General features: G+C 50.3%; 1 protein-coding gene across 1 annotated transcript in view; it reads left to right on the top strand.

Annotated features, from left to right (window-relative positions):
• The window catches only part of Padi2 (peptidyl arginine deiminase 2), a 39908-nt gene extending 31078 nt beyond the window's left edge, over positions 1 to 8830 (top strand). Inside the window, exons 12-16 of the mRNA XM_090335720.1 lie at positions 2247 to 2391; positions 3571 to 3664; positions 5239 to 5324; positions 6979 to 7107; positions 8213 to 8830. Coding sequence (XP_090191846.1) covers positions 2247 to 2391; positions 3571 to 3664; positions 5239 to 5324; positions 6979 to 7107; positions 8213 to 8446 — 688 coding nt within the window. The 3' untranslated portion in view covers positions 8447 to 8830. The remainder of the gene's footprint in view (positions 1 to 2246; positions 2392 to 3570; positions 3665 to 5238; positions 5325 to 6978; positions 7108 to 8212) is intronic.
• Positions 8831 to 18438: the final 9608 nt, after the last annotated feature.

The raw sequence follows: 18438 nt of genomic DNA on the forward strand, positions 1-18438 counted from the left end.
TGAGCACCAAGTTCCTGGAAGTGCTCTAGGATGCTGTGCCTCCCGTGGAGTGCAGGCAGTGACAGTTCACCCTCCCTCTGTCTCTTCTCTATGCAGTGGTCACATACCCATTCAGTACCAAATGGCTGTGCCCACCTCTGCCTCCCAAGGAGACAGAAGACACGCAAATTGACAGACATGCAGATTGATGTGCCGTGTGGGTGTGGCCCAAGTGATAGAGCACACCAGAGGCCCTGAGTTCAGATCCCAGTACAAGAAAGAAAGAGAAGGAGAGAGGGAGGAGGGAGGAAGGAAGCCATGTAAACTAAAAGTGGTAAATCTAAGGGCTGACAACTACAGGACAGTACTAGGAAGTTGGGGTGCCCAAGGTGTGATCCCCAGGCTCCTCAGAGGATTTAGAGGCTCCCTAACAGTTATTGAGGAAGACCTACTCTGTGCAGGGCACTGCCCCAGGCCCTGGGAATACAACAGTGCCAAACACAAAGGCTCAGTTTTTTTTGTTGTTTGTTTGTTTGTTTGTCTTTTGCCAGTCCTGGGCTTGAGCTCAGGGTCTAGCATTGTCCTTGGACTTTCTCAAGGCTAGAACTCCACCACTTGAGCCTCAGCACCACTTCTGGCTTTTTCTATGTATGTGGTACCAAGGAATCGAACCCGGGTCTTCGTGCATGCTAGGCAAGCACTCTACCACTAGGCCAAACTCCCAGCCCAAAGGCTCAGTTTTTTATCCTGTCAGGTGGGAACAGGTAAATAAGTAATCCTGGATGCTGGCAGCGTGCTGAGGGGCTATTAGCATGAGGCACTTTAACTCAGAGACTCCAGCATTGAGGGTAGCCATTGAAAGAGAAGCCAACTATGGAAAAAATGGGAGGGGGCTTCTAAACAGCAAGAATGATGCCTTGAGACAGACACGGTAGCCTACGCCTGTAATCCTACCTACTCAGGAGGCTGAGATCTGAGCAGCACAGTTCAAAGCCAGCCTGGGCACTAAAGACCATGAGACTCATCTCCAGTTAACCACTAGAAAACCGGAAGTGGCACTGTGGCTCAAGTGGTAGGGTGTGGTAGCCTTGAGCTAAAGAGATCAAGCACAGTACCCAGGCTCAGAGTCCAAGCCCACGACTGACAAAAAAAAAAAAACAAATTATGCTTCCCTGGGTAACAGGCACTAGAGTAAACAGAGCCAAGAGGAAGCAAAGCAGGTGGTGCAGGAGGAGCAGGCAGCAACCAGCCCAAGAGGGTTCATTGGCTGTGACAGGGGCCTTGGGCTACAGGGCTATAGTCTACAGATGATGGGGAGACAGAAGGCCTCCAGAAATCAGGAAGAGCTTCCAGGGGTGATGCCTCTTGGATTGATTTAAATACAACAGAGAAAAACAAAGTGCCGTGGCTCATGCTTGTCAGGTTAGATACTCAGGATACAGAGATTAGGAGGATGGAGATTCAAGGTCAAATTAGAGAGAGGGGGAGAGGGAGAGGGAGAGATATTCAAGGCCAAGTCAGGCAAAAATGTGTCTGATATTGCCACCCCCATCTCCACCAATAGTTAGGTTCAATGATTCATGGCTATCCTCCAAGCAGTAAAAACAGGAGGATTGGGCCGGGAGTCTGGCCTAGTGGTTAAAGTGTTTGCCTAGCATGCACGAAGACCCGGGTTCGATTCCTCGGTACCACATACATAGAAAAAGCCGGAAGTGGTGCTGAGGCTCAAGTGGTAGAGCTCTAGCCTTGAGAAAGTCCAAGGACAGTGCTCAGGCCCTGAGTTCAAGCCCAGGACTGGCAAAAAAAAAAAAAAAAACACCAAGAGGATCACGGCCCCAGCCAGATAAGGCACAAAAGGAAAGCCTACTTGAAAAAGTAAAGCAACAAGGTTTGGAGACATAGCTCACGTAGCAGAGTGCCTGTCTAGCAAGTGCAAGGCTCTCATGTGAGTATAAGCTGGTAGAGCAGGGGTAAAGGGCTGGCACAGCCTCTGAACATCAATTTTCTGGTGCCAAGCAAGACTACTAAGTGTGGAAGCTGGCTCTGCCATACTCACAGGAACCCCAGCTTGAAGGCCGGGCTCCAGGCCCCTCCAGTGACTTTGCTGTGGCCAGCCCACTCCTCTCGCCTCTTTGGGGTGGGGGAGGAGGCAGCAGGTATCTCAGCTCTGGGTCCAGAGATTAAACACTTCCTACAGGACCCCTGGTGCAGCAGGCAGGGGAGAGGACAGCTGGCTGAAGGACTGCCCCCTCTCCACCCACACCCAGGTCCGGTGGCCGGAGGATGACCAAGGTGGTGCGTGACTTTCTGCGGGCCCAGCAGGTACAGGCGCCTGTGGAGCTGTACTCAGACTGGCTGACTGTGGGCCACGTGGACGAGTTCATGACCTTCGTCCCCATCCCAGGCACAAAGGTGAGCTAGGCCCCAAAAGTAGAGTGGACAGGATTGTAGGGAAGCCCTCTGCTGGCAAGGGCAGGATCTGGAGAAAACAGGTGCACCATTATAGGAAGGAGGAAGGAGGCTGAATCACATTTGTATGTTGTGGCTGTGGTAGATACATTGTGTGTGCGTGTGTGTGTGTGTGTGTGTGTGGCGTGCGTGTGTGTGCGTGTGTGCGCAAGAGTGTAAACTCAGGAACTTGTACTCTCAGTTGGCTTTTTCTGTCAAGGCTGATGCTGTACCACCTCCACTTCCAACTTTTGGGTCACACCTCCTCTTCCAGCTTTTGGTGATTAATTGGAGATAAGATTCTCATAGACTTTTCTGACCAGGCTGGCTCCAAACCTTGATCCTCGGATTTCAGCCTCCTGAGTAGCTAGTATTGCAGGCAGTCACCAGTACCCGTGGAGCAGATAAACTTTTCCTTTTTACTCAGTAAATTGGAAATATCTGAATTTCCATACAATAGCAATATAAAATTGTTAATGACACTCAGGAAGCTATGATCTGAGGCTCGAAGTTAGAAGCCAGCCCAGGTAGAAAAGTTCTCGTGAGATTCTTATCTCCAATTAACCACTCAAAAACCAGAAGTCTGTGGCTCAGAGTGGTAGAGTGCTAGCCTTAACCAAAACACCTGGAACAGCACCCAGGCCCTGAGTTCAAGCTCTACAACCGACAAAAATAAATAAAAATAATATATATATGTGTATGAACAGTTTTCTTTTTTCTCATACTAAATCTTCATAACCTACAGAGTATCTTACAGCTCGTATCAATTCAGACTCCACAGTTTAAATGTCAACAGTAGCCCCTGCTCATGGCCATGTACCAGTGTAGAGTGTGATGAGGGCATGGCCTAAGGCTGTGAAAGAAGGTTCCTTTCTTTTCCAGAGTGAAAAGGATGGCCCCCATGCAATAGCCCAGCCTCCTACCAACTTAAAGAATTCTCTCCATCCATTCAGTGCCTTCAACTCTGAGCTTTGCTCCCAGGGCACTGGCAAGACGGAAAAGGAAGAGAAACTGCCCTGCGGGAGGAACAAAGCCTTCTAGGGCCTCCATTGCCCCATGCAACCAGGGCTAGACCCTTCCTCCTGCCTCAGCCACCTTCCCCCTGACAACACCCTACCATACCCCGGCCTTTCTCTCCTGCAGGGATTTCGAATGCTCATGGCCAGCACCTCGGCCTGCTACAAGCTGTTCCGTGAGAAGCAGAAAGAAGGCCATGGGGAGGCAGTCATGTTCAAAGGTGAGTGGCCACAGGCCTGGCCTGGGAGCTGCACCCCAGAGAGCCCCTTAGGCACCTGGGCATACCAGCTTCTGGTTCCTAAGTGTTGGCCCCACCTCCCTGAGCCTGGGACCCACCCTAGTTCTATAAGGCCACCAGGCAGGGAGGAATGCTGGACTCTCTTGTCCCTTGTTGACCCAGGAAGAGCATCTAGCTGTCCCTACCACTTATTGTCACCAACCCACAAAGAGCTTCCCCAGGACCTGGTGGGCAGTTTAGTCGTGCCAGCTGGTGTACAGTCGGTACCCAGAAGCTTGTGAGTGTGTGTCTCACACATGTGTGGGAGTGCAGTCCTGGTCTTGAACTCAGGGCTTGGGTGCTGTTTTTTTGGCCCAGGGCTAGTACTCCATCACTTGAGCCACAGTGCCACCTTTTTTGCAGATTCCTTGCCATCACTTGAGCCACAGTGCCACCTTTTTTGCAGATTCCTTGCAGATAAGGATTGCGTGGACTTTCCTACTTCGAGCCACAATCCTGAGATCTCAGCTTCCTGAATAGCTAGGATTACAGGCGTGAGCCACTGGTGCCCAGCTAAGAAGGCTGCATTTTAGAAGGGAGTTGTGTTGCTTTGGCAGTGCCAGAGATGACACACAAGACCTCATGCATGCTGGGCCAACACTGGGCCTCTGAGTTCTACCCCAGCCCTGGAAAGGGGCAGGACACAGGGTGTGGACTGAGGCAGTTACTACGCCTGCTCCTCAGGCCCAGGCACTGTAGGCGGCCTGCCTCCTTGACCCCTCATGTAACTGAGGCAGAGAGAGTGAGATGAGGAGCACATCTAAATTAATCATGGAAGGAGAAAGCCGATCAGGCAGACACACCCAGCCAGGCTGCAAAGGCTATGGTGTCTTCTTCCTTTATTGTGGTAAAACCCATCCTGGCCTGTCTGTCATTTCACTCCTTGTAAGTATATAATTCAGGGACATGAATCCATAAGTAACCATCACCCCATCTATCTCCATTACCCCCTGGTTTATTTTTGTGCTGGTATTGGGACTCAAACTCAGCGTCTTACACTGTCCCTTAGCTTTTCTTCTCATGGCTAGAGCTCTGCCACTTGAGCCACACCTCCACTTCCAGCTTTTTGCTGATTAAAGATAAGATGCTCCTAGATTTGTCTGGACTAGCTGGCTTTGAACTTCCATCCTCAGATCTCAGCCTACTGAGTAGCTAGGCTTACAGATGTGCACCACTTGTGCCCGGAGGAAGTAAGAGGAGGAGGAAGAAGGGAGAAAGGGAGGAGGGAGGAGAGGGAGGGAGAGAGGGAGGAAAAGAGAAAGGTGGGCAGGCAGACCTTCTCCACAGTAGTTGAGCTCAGAGATGTGTAAGTCTGCTTCTGCCACACCCACCCAGCCAGCTATGCTACCAGCTAGAGAGAAGGTGAGGCATCTACACCTCTTTCCTGGCTCGGGAGATGCAGCCAACCTTAAGGAAAGGAGTGTGTACTGGTTGCCCCAGGCAGAGGGGTCTGGGACAGAAGGCCCAGCCCAGCCCAGCTGTACACTAATGCATGCAGCCCCCTCTCACCCACACAGGACTGGGCGGTATGAGCAGCAAGCGGATCACCATCAACAAGATCCTGTCCAATGAAAGCCTGGTGCAGGAGAACCAGTACTTCCAGGTGAGGCCCAGGAGCACAGGCATCTCCATCAGCACCTGCACATCGCCTCTGCCTCCTCCTTGTCATCCTGCGCTCCTCAGTGCAGAGAGCCAAGGGCTCACAAAATCTCTCCCAGCAGAGACCCAGGAAGGAAGCCATTGTGCCAACAGTGCCAAAATTGCCAAGGTGTCCATTAGACTGTAGCCCATATCCTCTGGGGCAATACACACCCCTGTAAGACATAACAAGCTACGAGTTGTGCTTTCCAGGAAAACATTTACATGAGCACAGGCCTTGGCCTTTTGGGTTTTCAGAGACCATAGCTCCCCTGAAGTTTCCTGTCCAGGCACAGGTCCCACCGCTGATCTTGTAAGTCTCAAAGGTTGCATCCAGAAATAGAAATGAATTAAGTCTCTGCATTTTGTATGAGTGTATTTTAGAGAACTCAGTATTTTTTTTAATTAACAGAAAATTCCATTCAAAAAGATGTAAGTGTCTCGCAGAATGGTATGAATTAGCTGGGCGTGGTAGCTCATGCCTGTAATCCTAACTACTCAAGAGGCTAAGATCTGAGGATCATGGTTCAAAGCCAGCCCAGGCACTAAAGCACATGAGACTCTTATCTCCAATTAACTACTAGAAAATGGGGAGTGGGGCTGTGACTCCAGAGGTAGGGCAGTAGCCTTGAGCTAAAGAGCTCAGGGACAGTACCCAGGCCCAGAGTTCAAGCCCTATGACCTAGCAAAAAGAAAGAAAGAAAGAAAGAAAAAGAGAAAAAGAAAGAGATGGATTTCAGGGTCCCAGCTCCATTTTTCAGTACTGTTGGTCTCTGCAGGCAGACTCATATATGCTCATGGCTGCAATCATTCAAGGCCTCACAGCGTCCACAAAGAAAGCACTCAAACTACTGAACAAGAGTCTGAGCCAACTTACACCAATAACTGGGATAGGGAGAGGGGAGTCCACAGGCAATTTGCCTAGTCCTGGCCATTGCCCCTCCCTGATTCCGTCACTAGAGCAAAAATGGAGATGAGAGTCTCCTGAGGTCTGAACAGGCCATGTCTACAGAATGGGGCCTGTTTGCTCCAGTGGCCTGCGGTCATCTGGGGGGAAGGGGATGGGGCCTTGTGGGTCATCACTGATGTTCATCTGAATGCCTCACCGGCCACTCCAGGTGGTCCCTCTTTGTTCATGTCTTGGCCCCAGGAAGTTGTGAGATTGAATCACAGCCCTTCCTTTTGATAAAAGGACCCCGGGTGATTGGCCACTACTCTTCACCTGTACAGTAGGAGTCAGGTGGCATCTCCCTGGCAGGCTTCAGCTTAGATAGGCGAGCCAGGCAACATGTGTGGGACAGCATCAGGCTTGCGCCCTTTCACTTCCTATTCTCAGCAAAGTCCTCAATGGGGTCCCTGGTGGGTGGGGAGAGGTGTGGGATACCACGGGGAAAGTCACATGGAAGCTGGGCCACAGGGTCTGGCTAGGTGGACACACGACAGCTGGTAGCTGCCGCTAGGATTTCTGCCCTCCCTCTGTGCCCTTCTCATTGTGACTGCCACCCAGAGGCTTGTGGGGGACACAGGGAGGGCAGGGGGCCTTCAGCCTGACTCTGCAGGTAGATGGCCGATGGAAAGTGTGCCCCTTACCCATGCTCATCCCCTCCTGCCCCACCCAGCGCTGCCTGGACTGGAACCGGGATATCCTGAAGAAGGAGCTGGGACTGGACGAGCCCGACATCATTGACCTGCCAGCCCTGTTCAAGATGGATGAGAACCTCCAGGCCCGAGCCTTCTTCCCAAACATGGTGAGCCCCTGCAGACCCGACCCTCTGCCCATGCCCCTGGCTGAGGAGGTCCAAGCTGGAGGCCCAAGGCCCAGCCCAGGCTGTGCTACCCTGTGACCTTACCCCAGGTACTTGCCCTCTCTGAGCTCCTCCACTCCCTCATAGAAGTGCCACAGGGTGCTGAGACCCTTGTACTAAGGGCTAGGAAAGTACTGCAAAACGGAAGTGTCTTCGTACAAGAGCAATCTTGTTATGTGTGTGCCAGTACTGGGGCTCAAACTCAGGACCTGGGCACTGAGCCCTGAGCCTCTTTTGCTCAAGGCTAGGGCACTACCACTTTGAGCCACAGCACTACTTCCAGTGTTCTGGTGATTCGTTGGAAATAAGAGTCTCACAGACTTTCCTATCTGGTCCGGCTTTGAACCAAGATCCTCAGGTCTCAGCCTCTTGCATAGCTAGGATGACAGGCACCAGGCTTACACATGGAATCTTGCTTGTTACCATAGAGGGAGAAGTCTCCACAAGATAGAAAGCGACTAGGGGCTGGGAGTGTGGCCTAGTGGTAGAGTGCTTGCCTAGTATGCATGAAGACCTGGGTTCAATTCCTCTTTACCACATACATAGAAAAGCCAGAAGTAGTGTTGTGGCTCAAGTGGTAGAGCTCCAGCCTTGAGGAAAGCCCAAAGACAGTGCTCAGGCCCTGAGTTCAGTCCCTGGGACTGGCAAAAAAAAAAAAAAGATATAAAGCAACACACACTCATCCATACATATGTCCACACAAACACACCTGCATATACTGAGCACCTGTGGATACTGTGGACACACATAGCCCTGTGTACATGCATGAACACACATGTGGGGCTATCACACACACACACACACACACACACACACACACACACACACACACACTCAGTGTGTGGTTTGGTTTAGTGTTCCACTTTAGCCTGTCCTTTACAGTTCGTTGTTTAGCCTTGCTCTGTGCCTCAGTTTCCTTAATAAAACCTTCTTTGTAGAATCACAGCCAGGCTTCTAGGAGCTTAGAGCAGGTGGGCATCTGGTAGGTGCGCCCTAAATGGCTGTCGTCCCCCGCTCACCACCCTGCTGTCCCCTGTCCCCATCGCAGGTGAACATGATCGTGCTGGACAAGGACCTGGGCATCCCCAAGCCGTTTGGGCCCCAGGTGGAGGAGGAATGCTGCCTGGAGAGCCATGTGCGCAGCCTCCTGGAGCCCCTGGGCCTGTCCTGCACCTTCATCGACGACATCTCGGCCTACCACAAGTTCCTGGGGGAGGTGCACTGTGGCACAAATGTGCGCAGGAAGCCCTTCCCCTTCAAGTGGTGGCACATGGTGCCCTGACCCACAGGGCCCGCACCCCTCCAGAGGGCTCCAGCACCCCATGCCCCCATGCCTCACCCCAGCTGGGAGACATTTAGGAAGTGGGGTGTCTGTGCCTTCCTCCCCAGGGAACAGCCTCAGTGTCCCCAGAAGCCCCTCCACCCCAGGGAGCCCAGCTCTTCACCACAGGCACCTGGCCATTGTCAGCCAAGCCCTAACATCAAAAGCAGAAGGACGCTCCAAAACCTACTCGGCAAACCATTCCCCAAGAATTCTTAGTCTCTGGAAAGAGGGAAAGGGAAGGAAGTACTGCGATCGCTCTGAAGGTTAAGGCCAACAAAAAGGAAAACACCTCCACCTCTGACCTTGACCTGTGCCATCAGGTCAGCCCCCATCTCTGACCTTGACCTTGACCTGTGCCATCGTTTCAACCCCTCACCTCTGACCTTGACCTGCACCATCATTTCAAACCTCCTGAGGATCTCCAGGTGACCACCTTTGAGTATTCATTCCTGACCACCCCTCACGCCCTGGGCTTCCTCCCTTTGGCCTCAGCCCTCCCCCTTTCCTGAGGGTCCAATCATGTGACTTAGAGCCTGCCCTTCTCATAGCAGAGCCTCCCCTACCCTCTGCTTCAGCTGTGTCTTCCTCAGGACACATCCGCCCCTTACCCATGCTTGGGCTTTCTCCCAAGTGTGACCTGGATTGGATGTTCCCCATCCCTGGCTCTCCAGCCAGTTTCTGTCCCTTCCTCTCCTGTATTCCACTTCTACCCTCTATCTCTCATGTCCCTCCAGGAAGCTAGACCACAGCTTCTCCCCACTAGCCAGCCTCCTGCACCCAGAGCATGAAAAACACCCTCCTCCACTCCAACCCAGGCAGCCCCCCAACTCTTCAGGACCCTAACCTTCTGCCAGCTCAAGAAGCCAGTTCCGGGCCAGCTGGAAGCCTTAAAGATACATTATCCTGATGAAATCCTCTAGCTTATTTACCAAAGATTCTTCCAATGTACACATATCAGGGAAGGAAGGAAGGAAGGAAGGAAGGAAGGAAGGAAGGAAGGAAGGAAGGAAGGAAGGAAGGAAGAGAAAGAAGAAGGAAGGGGGGAAAGGAAGGAAGATCTTTTAAGGTCAGAGCAATCAATTATAGCTCCACTTGGAAGTTTAAGAAAAAAAAAAAGAACCATTTTGTAACCAAAGATAAGGCTATCACCTTCCGTTCTTGGGGACACAGGACTTGTTTGTGGATTATTTCATTCAGTCATTCGTGTTAGGACAGGCACATTGCTGGTCTCTGGGAATACAGGGTGCCCGCGGATGGGGGAGCGGCGGCGCCTGCATGCCCATGACCAGCCTCTGCCTCTCCCATAAAGGACCACTCTATTCAGGAAATGCAAGTCACGGGATGGAATGAGGGAGCTCTTTAAGCAGCCCCCCCATCCAGCCTGGCCAGTACCACCTGCTGGGTTATACCCCAGAGCCTCTCAGAAGCTCCCCCAATCCTCCAGACAGTGGCTCCCAGCTTTTGGGGGCCAAAGCCCTAAATCTTCCCTCCAGCCCCACAACTGGAAAACCCAAGTGCCTCTCTGGTCAGTCTCTGGAGACTTCTGCTGTGTCGTGTGTGTGTTTGGTGAAAATGTGGGCTTTCTTTTTCTCCGTTCTGTACTGAGTGGCAAGGTCTCCATGTGGAGATGGTGGAGATGTCTTTGTAGACTTCCCCAAACTCTCTGCACTACCAACCAGTCATCACAGGAGGTTCTGGAACCCTCCAGGACTCTGACTCTGGCCTGCCCCCTCACCCACCAAGATGCCGCTGCTCAGTGAGGATGGACACGGCATGTCCACTGTACCCCCACTTCCTGTAAATGTCATGCTGGAATGCACTCCTGTGTCTGCCCCCCCACAAAGTTCCTTAGTCAGTCTCTAGAGAGCAGGGGGGTCGCTGGGCACAGTTCCAGCTGTCTAGAACAGAGACTGTGGGAGGGGATGGAAGGGCATTTGGACAAGCGTCTATAAAGAGCAATAAAATAAACGGTCCAAGGGGAAGTCACAAGGCTATGGTGTGGTGTTCATCCAACTTCCCAGACTCCCCCCACCCTGCATGAGACAGGCTACCCATGAGCCCTGCTGACCCTGGAGCTCCCACTGCTCTGGGCGCAGACAGCTCCTGACTGGTCCTAGGTACAAAATCCCAGCTCCCGGCAAGGACATCTTGAAAGATCTGGAGCCCACACACATCAGGGGCTACACAACACATGGCCACCCCTCAAGGTCAAGGCTGACCCCCACACTCAAGGGGCTGCTCCCAGTGGGTCAGCACACAGAAGCAGGCCGGAGATGAGCATTCAATGGATAGAAAAGATGCCTGCACAGGGAACCAGGAAGCCTGTGGTGGCTTCCACCTGCCATCAGCTGCTCAGGGGGCTGAGATCTGAGAATCACAGTACAAAGCAGTCCAGGCAGGAAAGTCCAAGAGATTCGTCCAATTAACCATCAAAAATGCCAGAAGTAGAGCTGTGACTCAACTGGTAACATTCCAGCCTTGAGTCAAACAAGGGTGTGATTTCAAGTGGCACCAGGTAAAACCAAGGAGCTGCTCCACTCAGAGGCGGAGCCTTCACACACGGGCACCATTCATTGGCTCCGAGGCCTTAGGCCATGCTGAATGGATAGGGCCACCAGTAAGTAGCCCATAAGGAACTTCTAAAGAAGGTTGAGGCACTGGGAGTGCAGTTCAAGGAGTTAGAGCACTAGCTGAGCAAACACAAAGCCCTGATTTCAAATCTCAGTACTGCAAAAAAACAAAACGGGGGTGCTGGTGGCTTATACCAAAAAGCTGTACTGGAAGCCTGGCTCAAGCAGTCGAATGCCAACACTGAGAAAAAAGGCAAAAAAAAAAAAAAAGCACAAGGCTCTGCTCTGAGTTCAAACCCCAATACCAACACACATACACACACACACACACACAAATTCAGGACAACAGTGGAAATTCAAACAGATCATGGACAGACAGGATGTCTACTCTTCTAGGACAACCTTGCATGTGAGACATAGTCTCATCCCTCAAAAAGCAATCTTTACCGGGTGCCAGTGACTCACACCTGTAATCCCAACTACTCAGGAGGCTGAGATCTGAGGATCACAGTTCAAAGCCAGCCCAGGCACTAAAGTCCTTGAAACTCTTATCTCCAGTTAACCGCTAGAAAATAGAAGTGTCATTGTGGCTCAAGGGGCAGGGCAGTAGTCTTGGGCTGAAGAGCTCAGGGACAGCGCCCAGGCCCAGAGTTCAAGTCCCACAACCAACAATGACAACAACAACCAAAAAGTAGATCCAGGTTTGATTCCTTGGTACTATATACATAGAAAAAGCCAGAAGTAGTGTTGTGGCTCAAGTGGTAGAGTGCTAGCCTTGAGAAAGACCAAGGACAGTGCTCAGCCCTGAGTTCAAGCCCCAGGACTGCCAAAAACAAAAGAAGGAAAGGGGGGGCAATCAAGTCAGAGAGAGTTATACAGGAGCGTGTAAAGGTAGACTAACAGAGGAGGCCCTGCTCTGGGCCCAGACATTTGTATAGGACCGTCGTAAGCACTCTATCCCCTGAGTCACACCCTCCAGCCCGTCTTTGTTTTGTTTTCTACTTAAGGTCTCAAGTTTTTACCTGGGATCGGCCTCAGACCAAGATACTTCTTTCTACCTATCCCCCTACATACCTGGGATTGTAGACACAAGGCACCATGTCCGGGTTAGTGATTGAGATAGATCTCCTACCTTAGCCCTCCTGATCTCCACCTCCTAAGTGGCTGGGGTTACAGGGATGAGCCAGTATGCCCTACTTGATACTTTTGCTAAATGGAAAAACGAATGAGGTACAGGAAAGTGAAACATCACCACACACACACTTATACACTTCTTTCCTGCTGGCATGTGATCATGTGTGGCCTTGCATTCATCTGGGCTAGGCTGGGTAACAGCTAAATGAATGTGAGAGTGGATGGTTGAAAGGAGAGGGACACCAGTTGCATGGAGACACAAGAGTGGATGGGCAGGTTTGAGAAATAGTGACCAAAGAGGAGAATGGCTGAGAACTTATCAAGGGGGCTCAGAGAACAATATCTCAAATACATAGCTTTTGGTTGTGGGGTGGGGGGTAGGGGTCCTGTGGAGCAATTTAATCTAAAAAAAATGAAAAAGTAGGGGGCCAGGAGTTTGGCCTAGTGGTAGAGTGCTTGCCTAGCATGCATGAAGGCCCGGGTTCAATTTCTCAGTACCACATGCACAGAAACAAGCTGGAAGTGGTGCTGTGGCTCAAGTGGTAGAGCCCTAGCCTTGAGAAAAGTCCAAGGACAGTGTTCAGGCCCTGAGTTCAAGCTCCACAACTGGCAAAAAAAAAAAAATGAAAAAGCCTTCACAACCTGCTCAGAATCATGTCCATGGACTTTGTCCTGCCTCCTACCCAGCTCCCAAACACAGAGGAAGACTTCAGGCAAGGTCTATCTACCTCACATCCATTCCCACCAAAGAAGAAACAGTGGACTTAGCTCCTCTCCTCCCACCCCACCCCCGCCACTTCAGTTTTATTCAATTACACCTCTGTCGTGGACAGCAGAAGTTAGTGGACACCTGGACAGTCTGAGTCCCTGGAGAATCCCTTGCAGGTCATTTCCACTCTGTGGGACCCACACACTTTGTCGTGGGCCCCTGAATGCTCTCCACTTCCCCTCCCCCACTAAAAATCATCCCTCCCCACAGACAAGGGGCCATCGGCTGAAGGATGGAGAGGCCACTGGGCCTTGTCTGTGGGGCTGAGTTCTGGCACTCATGTGATCACTGCTATATTTAAGAAAGCAGGAAATGATATACATTGCCTTATTGCTACCGTCCTACCTCTGGGCCTGGGCGCTGTCCCTGAGCTCTTCAGCTCAAGGCTACCACCCTACCCCAGGAGCCACAGCTCCACTTCTGGTTTTCTAGTGATTAATTGGAGATAAGAGTCTCACTGACTTTAGTGCCTGGGCTGGCTTTGAATTGTGATCCTCAGATCTCAGCCTCCTGAATAGCTAGGATTACAGGCGTGAGCCACCACGCCCAGCTGAGAAAACCATTTTTAAGAAACGGGGGCCGGGAGTTTGGCCTAGTGGTAGAGTGCTTGCCTAGCATGCACGAAGACCCGGGTTCAATTCCTCGGTACCCCACATACATAGCAAAAAGCTGGAAGTGGTGCTGAGGCTCAAGTGGTAGAGCTCTAGCCTTGAGAAAGTCTAAGGACAGTGCTCAGACCCTGAGCTCAAGCCCAGGACTGGCAAAAAAAAAAAAAAAAAAAGAACCTACCTGAGGACTGCTTGGGGGGGCGGGGGACAGAGATCAGGAGGGTATAGGTCCAAAGCTAGTCCTGGCAAAAAGTTAGTGAGACCCTCCCCACCCCATTGCAACAAATAAGCTAGATGTGGTGACTTGTAATTCCAGCTACTCAAGAGGCATAGGTAGGAGGATCAAGGTCTCAGGGAGGCCCTAGCAAATACAGAAGAGCCTCTTCCAGAAAAAAAGTGTGGCTCAAGGTGGCAGAGCACTTGCCTAGCAAGGATAGAACCTGTGTTCAAACTCCAGTACATCCAGAAACAGGGAAAGGGAGGGGAATGGAGAGAAGGGGAGAGAAAGAGAATGAAGGAGAGAAAGAAGGGAGAGAAGGTAGGATATTGAGGGAGGAAGGGAGGGAGAAAGGAAGGAAGGAAGGAGGGAGGGAGGGAGGGAGGGAAGGAATCAAGGAAGGAAGGAAGGAAGGAAGGAAGGAAGGATAAGGAAAGGGAGAGGAATAATCAAACTACAGTACATCTCCACACATTTAATTTATTTGGTAGCATCTAAAATGAAATAGATTATGTGCCTCGAGATCACAAGACTTCAAGACATAGCTCTGGAAAACCAGCAGACTGCAAAATAACATTTCATTAGCATTCATAGGAGAAAAAAAAAGAGTAAGCAAAGCTCTGGGTTTCTGTAGAAACATGCACAGATATACATAGACAAAGAGAAAGCTCTGGAAGCAAGCCCACGCAGATGACAAGAAGCCTTACCCATATTTCTTGGTTGAGTTTCTTCACATAGTGAGTGTGTGTGTGTGTGTGTGTGTGTGTGTGTGTGTGTGTGTGTGTGTGCCAATCCTGGGCTTGAACTCAGGGCCTGGGTGCTGTCCCTGGGCTTTTTTTTTTTTTTTTTCCTCAAGGCTAGCTAGCATTCTACCTCTTGAGACATAGCTCCACTTTCAGCTTTTGGGTGGTTAATTAGAGATAAGAGTCTCGTGGGTGTAAGGAGAGGCACAGAAATGGAAGGACAAAAGGTAAACAAATGCAACAGCAGTGCTCACTGGATACTACACTGAAAATTAACTATACAACTTGTGTGTGGGGATAGAAGGGAAAAACTAGGAGAGAGTGAGGGGAGGAGTGACATTGTCCAAAAAGAAACATTCTCCTTACCTTACATATGTAGCTATAACCCCTCTGTACATTACCCTTACAATAATAATAATAGTAACTTTTTAAACAGTCTCATGGACTTTCCTTTCCAGGCTGGCTTCCAACTGTGAGCCTCATCTCAGCTGCCTGAGTAGGTAGGAGTGAGCCACCAGTACCCAGCTTACAGATAATTATTTACCACTATTTGCTCTTCATTTCATGGTCCTGTCTCTGACTTTAAAAGAAAAGTTCACTGAATGCTGGCAGCTCAATTCTAGCTACTCAAGAGGCTGACATGTGAGGATTACTGCTAACCAGCAAAAAGCCATAGCCTTGAGCAAGAAAAGCCAAGTGAGGCTGTGAAGCCCTGAGTTCAAGCCCCAGTACCAACAAAAGGAAAGAAGGAAGGAAGGAAGGAAGGAAGGAAGGAAGGAAGGGAGGGAGGGAGGGAGGGAGGGAGGGAGGGAGGGAGGAAGGGAGGGAGGGAGGGAAGAAGGGAGGGGATGGGAAGGGAAAAGAGAGAGAAGTGCTCAAAATTCAGATTCAGGCTGGGAGTGCGGCCTAGTAATAGAGTGCTTGCCTAGCATGCATGAAGCCCTGGGTTCAATTCCTCAGTACCCCATAGACAGAAAAGGCCAGAAATGGTGCTGTGGCTCTAGTGGTAGAGTGCTAGCCTTGAGCAAAAGAAGCTCAAGCCCCAGGACTGGTTTTAAAAAAAAAAAAAAGCAAATTCAGCTGGAAAGGGAGATTCATTGTGTGCCATTGGCTGTTTGCAAAGTCATGCCTACACACATACCAAAAAAAAAATAAATAAATAACTTTGAATTTGAGAGTATACCCCTAGCTCTTTGGCAGACGGGAGGCTGAGAGTAGCAGGGTGCTGAGCTCTAAGCTGATGGGTCTCTGTGGTCGGTGCTGCAGGGACAGCAGCAGCATGACAGTCTCCAGAAGGCCCAGGGCCACTTGCTAAGCCCCAGCCGCTGAGCTGACCTCAGCAGTGTCCCAACTGGAGCGGGAGAGGTTTGCAACTCTTTGCTCCAGGAATTCCACAGAGACAGCTCATGAAATCGGAGAAGCCTGTGCCACATGATTGTCCACATCCCTCAAAGAGAGTATTTTGAGAAGTCTAATTACATAGTGAGGTTTGCATGGGATGAAGAAAGAGGGTCTAGATAAGCCCTGGCGAAGAACCCGTTGGCTGGTAAGCCCTGGGCAGTGCTATGAGGCGAGAGCGCCCTCTGCAGGTGGATCTCAGTGACTGCAGGCACCACATTCCCTAAAGCCTGAGGGCACCGGGGCAGTCATGGTCCATAGAAGATGTTGACCTGTTTGCTGTGTGCCCAGGAGTGAGTTGTTGAATGTCTCTGAGGTTCATGAGCCTCAACTATAAACAAAGTACCACGATACCCATATTGTGTGTTTGACACAATGATTAGAGCTGCAAATGACCACAAAAGGGTCATTGCTGAGTACGATTACTTACCACCAAGTAAATAAGTTCTTCAGGGGCCGGGAGTTTGGCCTAGTGGTAGAGTGCCTGCCTAGCATGCACGAAGACCCAGGTTCGATTCCTCAGAACCACATACATAGAAAAAAGCCAGAAAGTGGTGCTGTGGCTCAAGTGGTAGAGCTCCAGCCTTGAGAAAGTCCAAGGACAGTGCTTAGAGCCTGAGCCAAAGCCCAGGACTGGCAAAAAAATAAAAAGTTCTTCCTGGGGCTCGGTATACAGTAAAAGCTTCAAATGTGGCTGTGTGACCAGCTCCATCATCACTGTCATCAGCATGGCATGTAAAGATGCCACCCAGCAGGCTGGGCCTGGTGGAAGCCTGGATGGTGGTGATTGATTGGTTACCCCAAGCCCTTCTCCTCCCTCTTTGCCCACCTTCCTTCTCTCCTGGTCCCTAACAAGTCATCCAAGCCCCATGAGGTACCTGGAATCTCCCTAGTACCTAATAACTTCAGAGAGACCATCAGGAATCAGGGAGACCTGTAGCTATGGTGGCCACGACTGTAGTCCAGCACACTCAAGGATCCTGAGGTGTGAGGATCGTGAATTGGAAGCCAGCCTGACCTCCATAGCAAGACCTGTCTCAAAATAATAAAGAAATAAATATCCTAACCAAACCAAAAAGATCTAAGGAAGAAGCTGGGAGTTTGGCCTAGTGGTAGAGTACTTGCCTAGCATGCACAAAGACCCTGGTTCGATTCCTTGGTAACATAGACATAGAAAAAGCCAGAAGTGGTGCTGTAGCTCAAATGGTAGAGCTCTAGCCTTGAGAATGCTCAAGTAGAAAAAAGCCAGAAGTGGTGCTGAGGCTCAAGTGGTAGAGCTCTAACGTTGAGAAAGTCCAAGGACAGTGCTCAGGCCCTGAGCTCAAGCCCAGGACTGGCAAAAAAAAAAAAAACACAACTTCCATTGTTATTGGGGCTGGGAGTTTGGCCTAGTGGTTAAAGTGCTTGCCTAGCATGCATGAAGACCCAGGTTCAATTCCTCGGCACCACATACATAGAAAAAAGCCGGAAGTGGTGCTGAGGCTCAAGTGGTAGAGCTCTAGCCTTGAGAAAGTCCAAGGACAGTGCTCAGGCCCTGGGCTCAAGCCCAAGACTGGCAAAAAAAAAAAAAAAGAATGCTCAAGGACAGTGTCCAAACCCAGGACTGGCAAAAAAAAAATAGATATAAGGGAGATATGACACAAAGTAGCAAAAGGGAGAACAATCTCTGAACTGCATTAGGATGAAAAGGAATTGTGGGGGAAGGGCTGGGAGCTCAAGGGTTCAATCCTCAGTACACTTACAAATCAAAATAAAATTAAGAAAAGTAACCAGGGCTGGGGGGAGCTTGTTCCAGAGCCCCCTGCTCACTGGGTTCTCTTGTCTTTGAGAGAATACTTACAATGTTGTCATTTTATTTATCCCTGGTTTTTGTTTTGTTTTGATGTGTTGTACTGAGGCTTGAACTTAGAGTCTCTGTTTTTGCTCTGCTTTTCACTCCAGGATGGAGCTCTACCACGTGAGCTTCATCTGCACTTCCAGCTTTTTGCTAGTTATTTGGAGATGAGTATCTCTCAGATACTGACTGGGCTAGCTTCAAACCATAATTCTCAGATCTCAGTCTCCTGAATAGCTAAGATTACAGGTGTAAGCCATGGGTGTCTGGACTCTTGGATTTTTTTGCATTAAAAAAAAAACAAATAAATAAATATTGGTGTTGGGAGTGCAGCCTAGTGGTGGAATGCTTACCAAGCATGCACGAAGCCCTGGGTTCAATTCCTCAGTACTTCATGCACAAAAAATGCCTGAAGTGGTACTGTGGATCAACTGGTAGAGTGCTAGACTTGAGAAAGCTCAAAGACAGTGCCCAAGGCCTGAGTTCAAGCCTCAGGACTGGCAATGTGTGTGTGTGTGTGTCTGAATGTAGATTACTTATTACTAGTAATAAGATCCATATGGCCAAGCACTGTGGTTCATGCCTGTAATCTTAGCTACTCAGGAAACTAATATCTGAAGATCTGGGTTCAAATCCAGCCCAGGCACAAAAGTCCATGAGACTCTTGTCTACAGTTA

This window comes from Megascapheus bottae, chromosome 6 (genome assembly GCF_031878675.1).
Source record: "Megascapheus bottae isolate mThoBot1 chromosome 6, mThoBot2.hap1, whole genome shotgun sequence".
Lineage (NCBI taxonomy): Eukaryota > Metazoa > Chordata > Mammalia > Rodentia > Geomyidae > Megascapheus > Megascapheus bottae.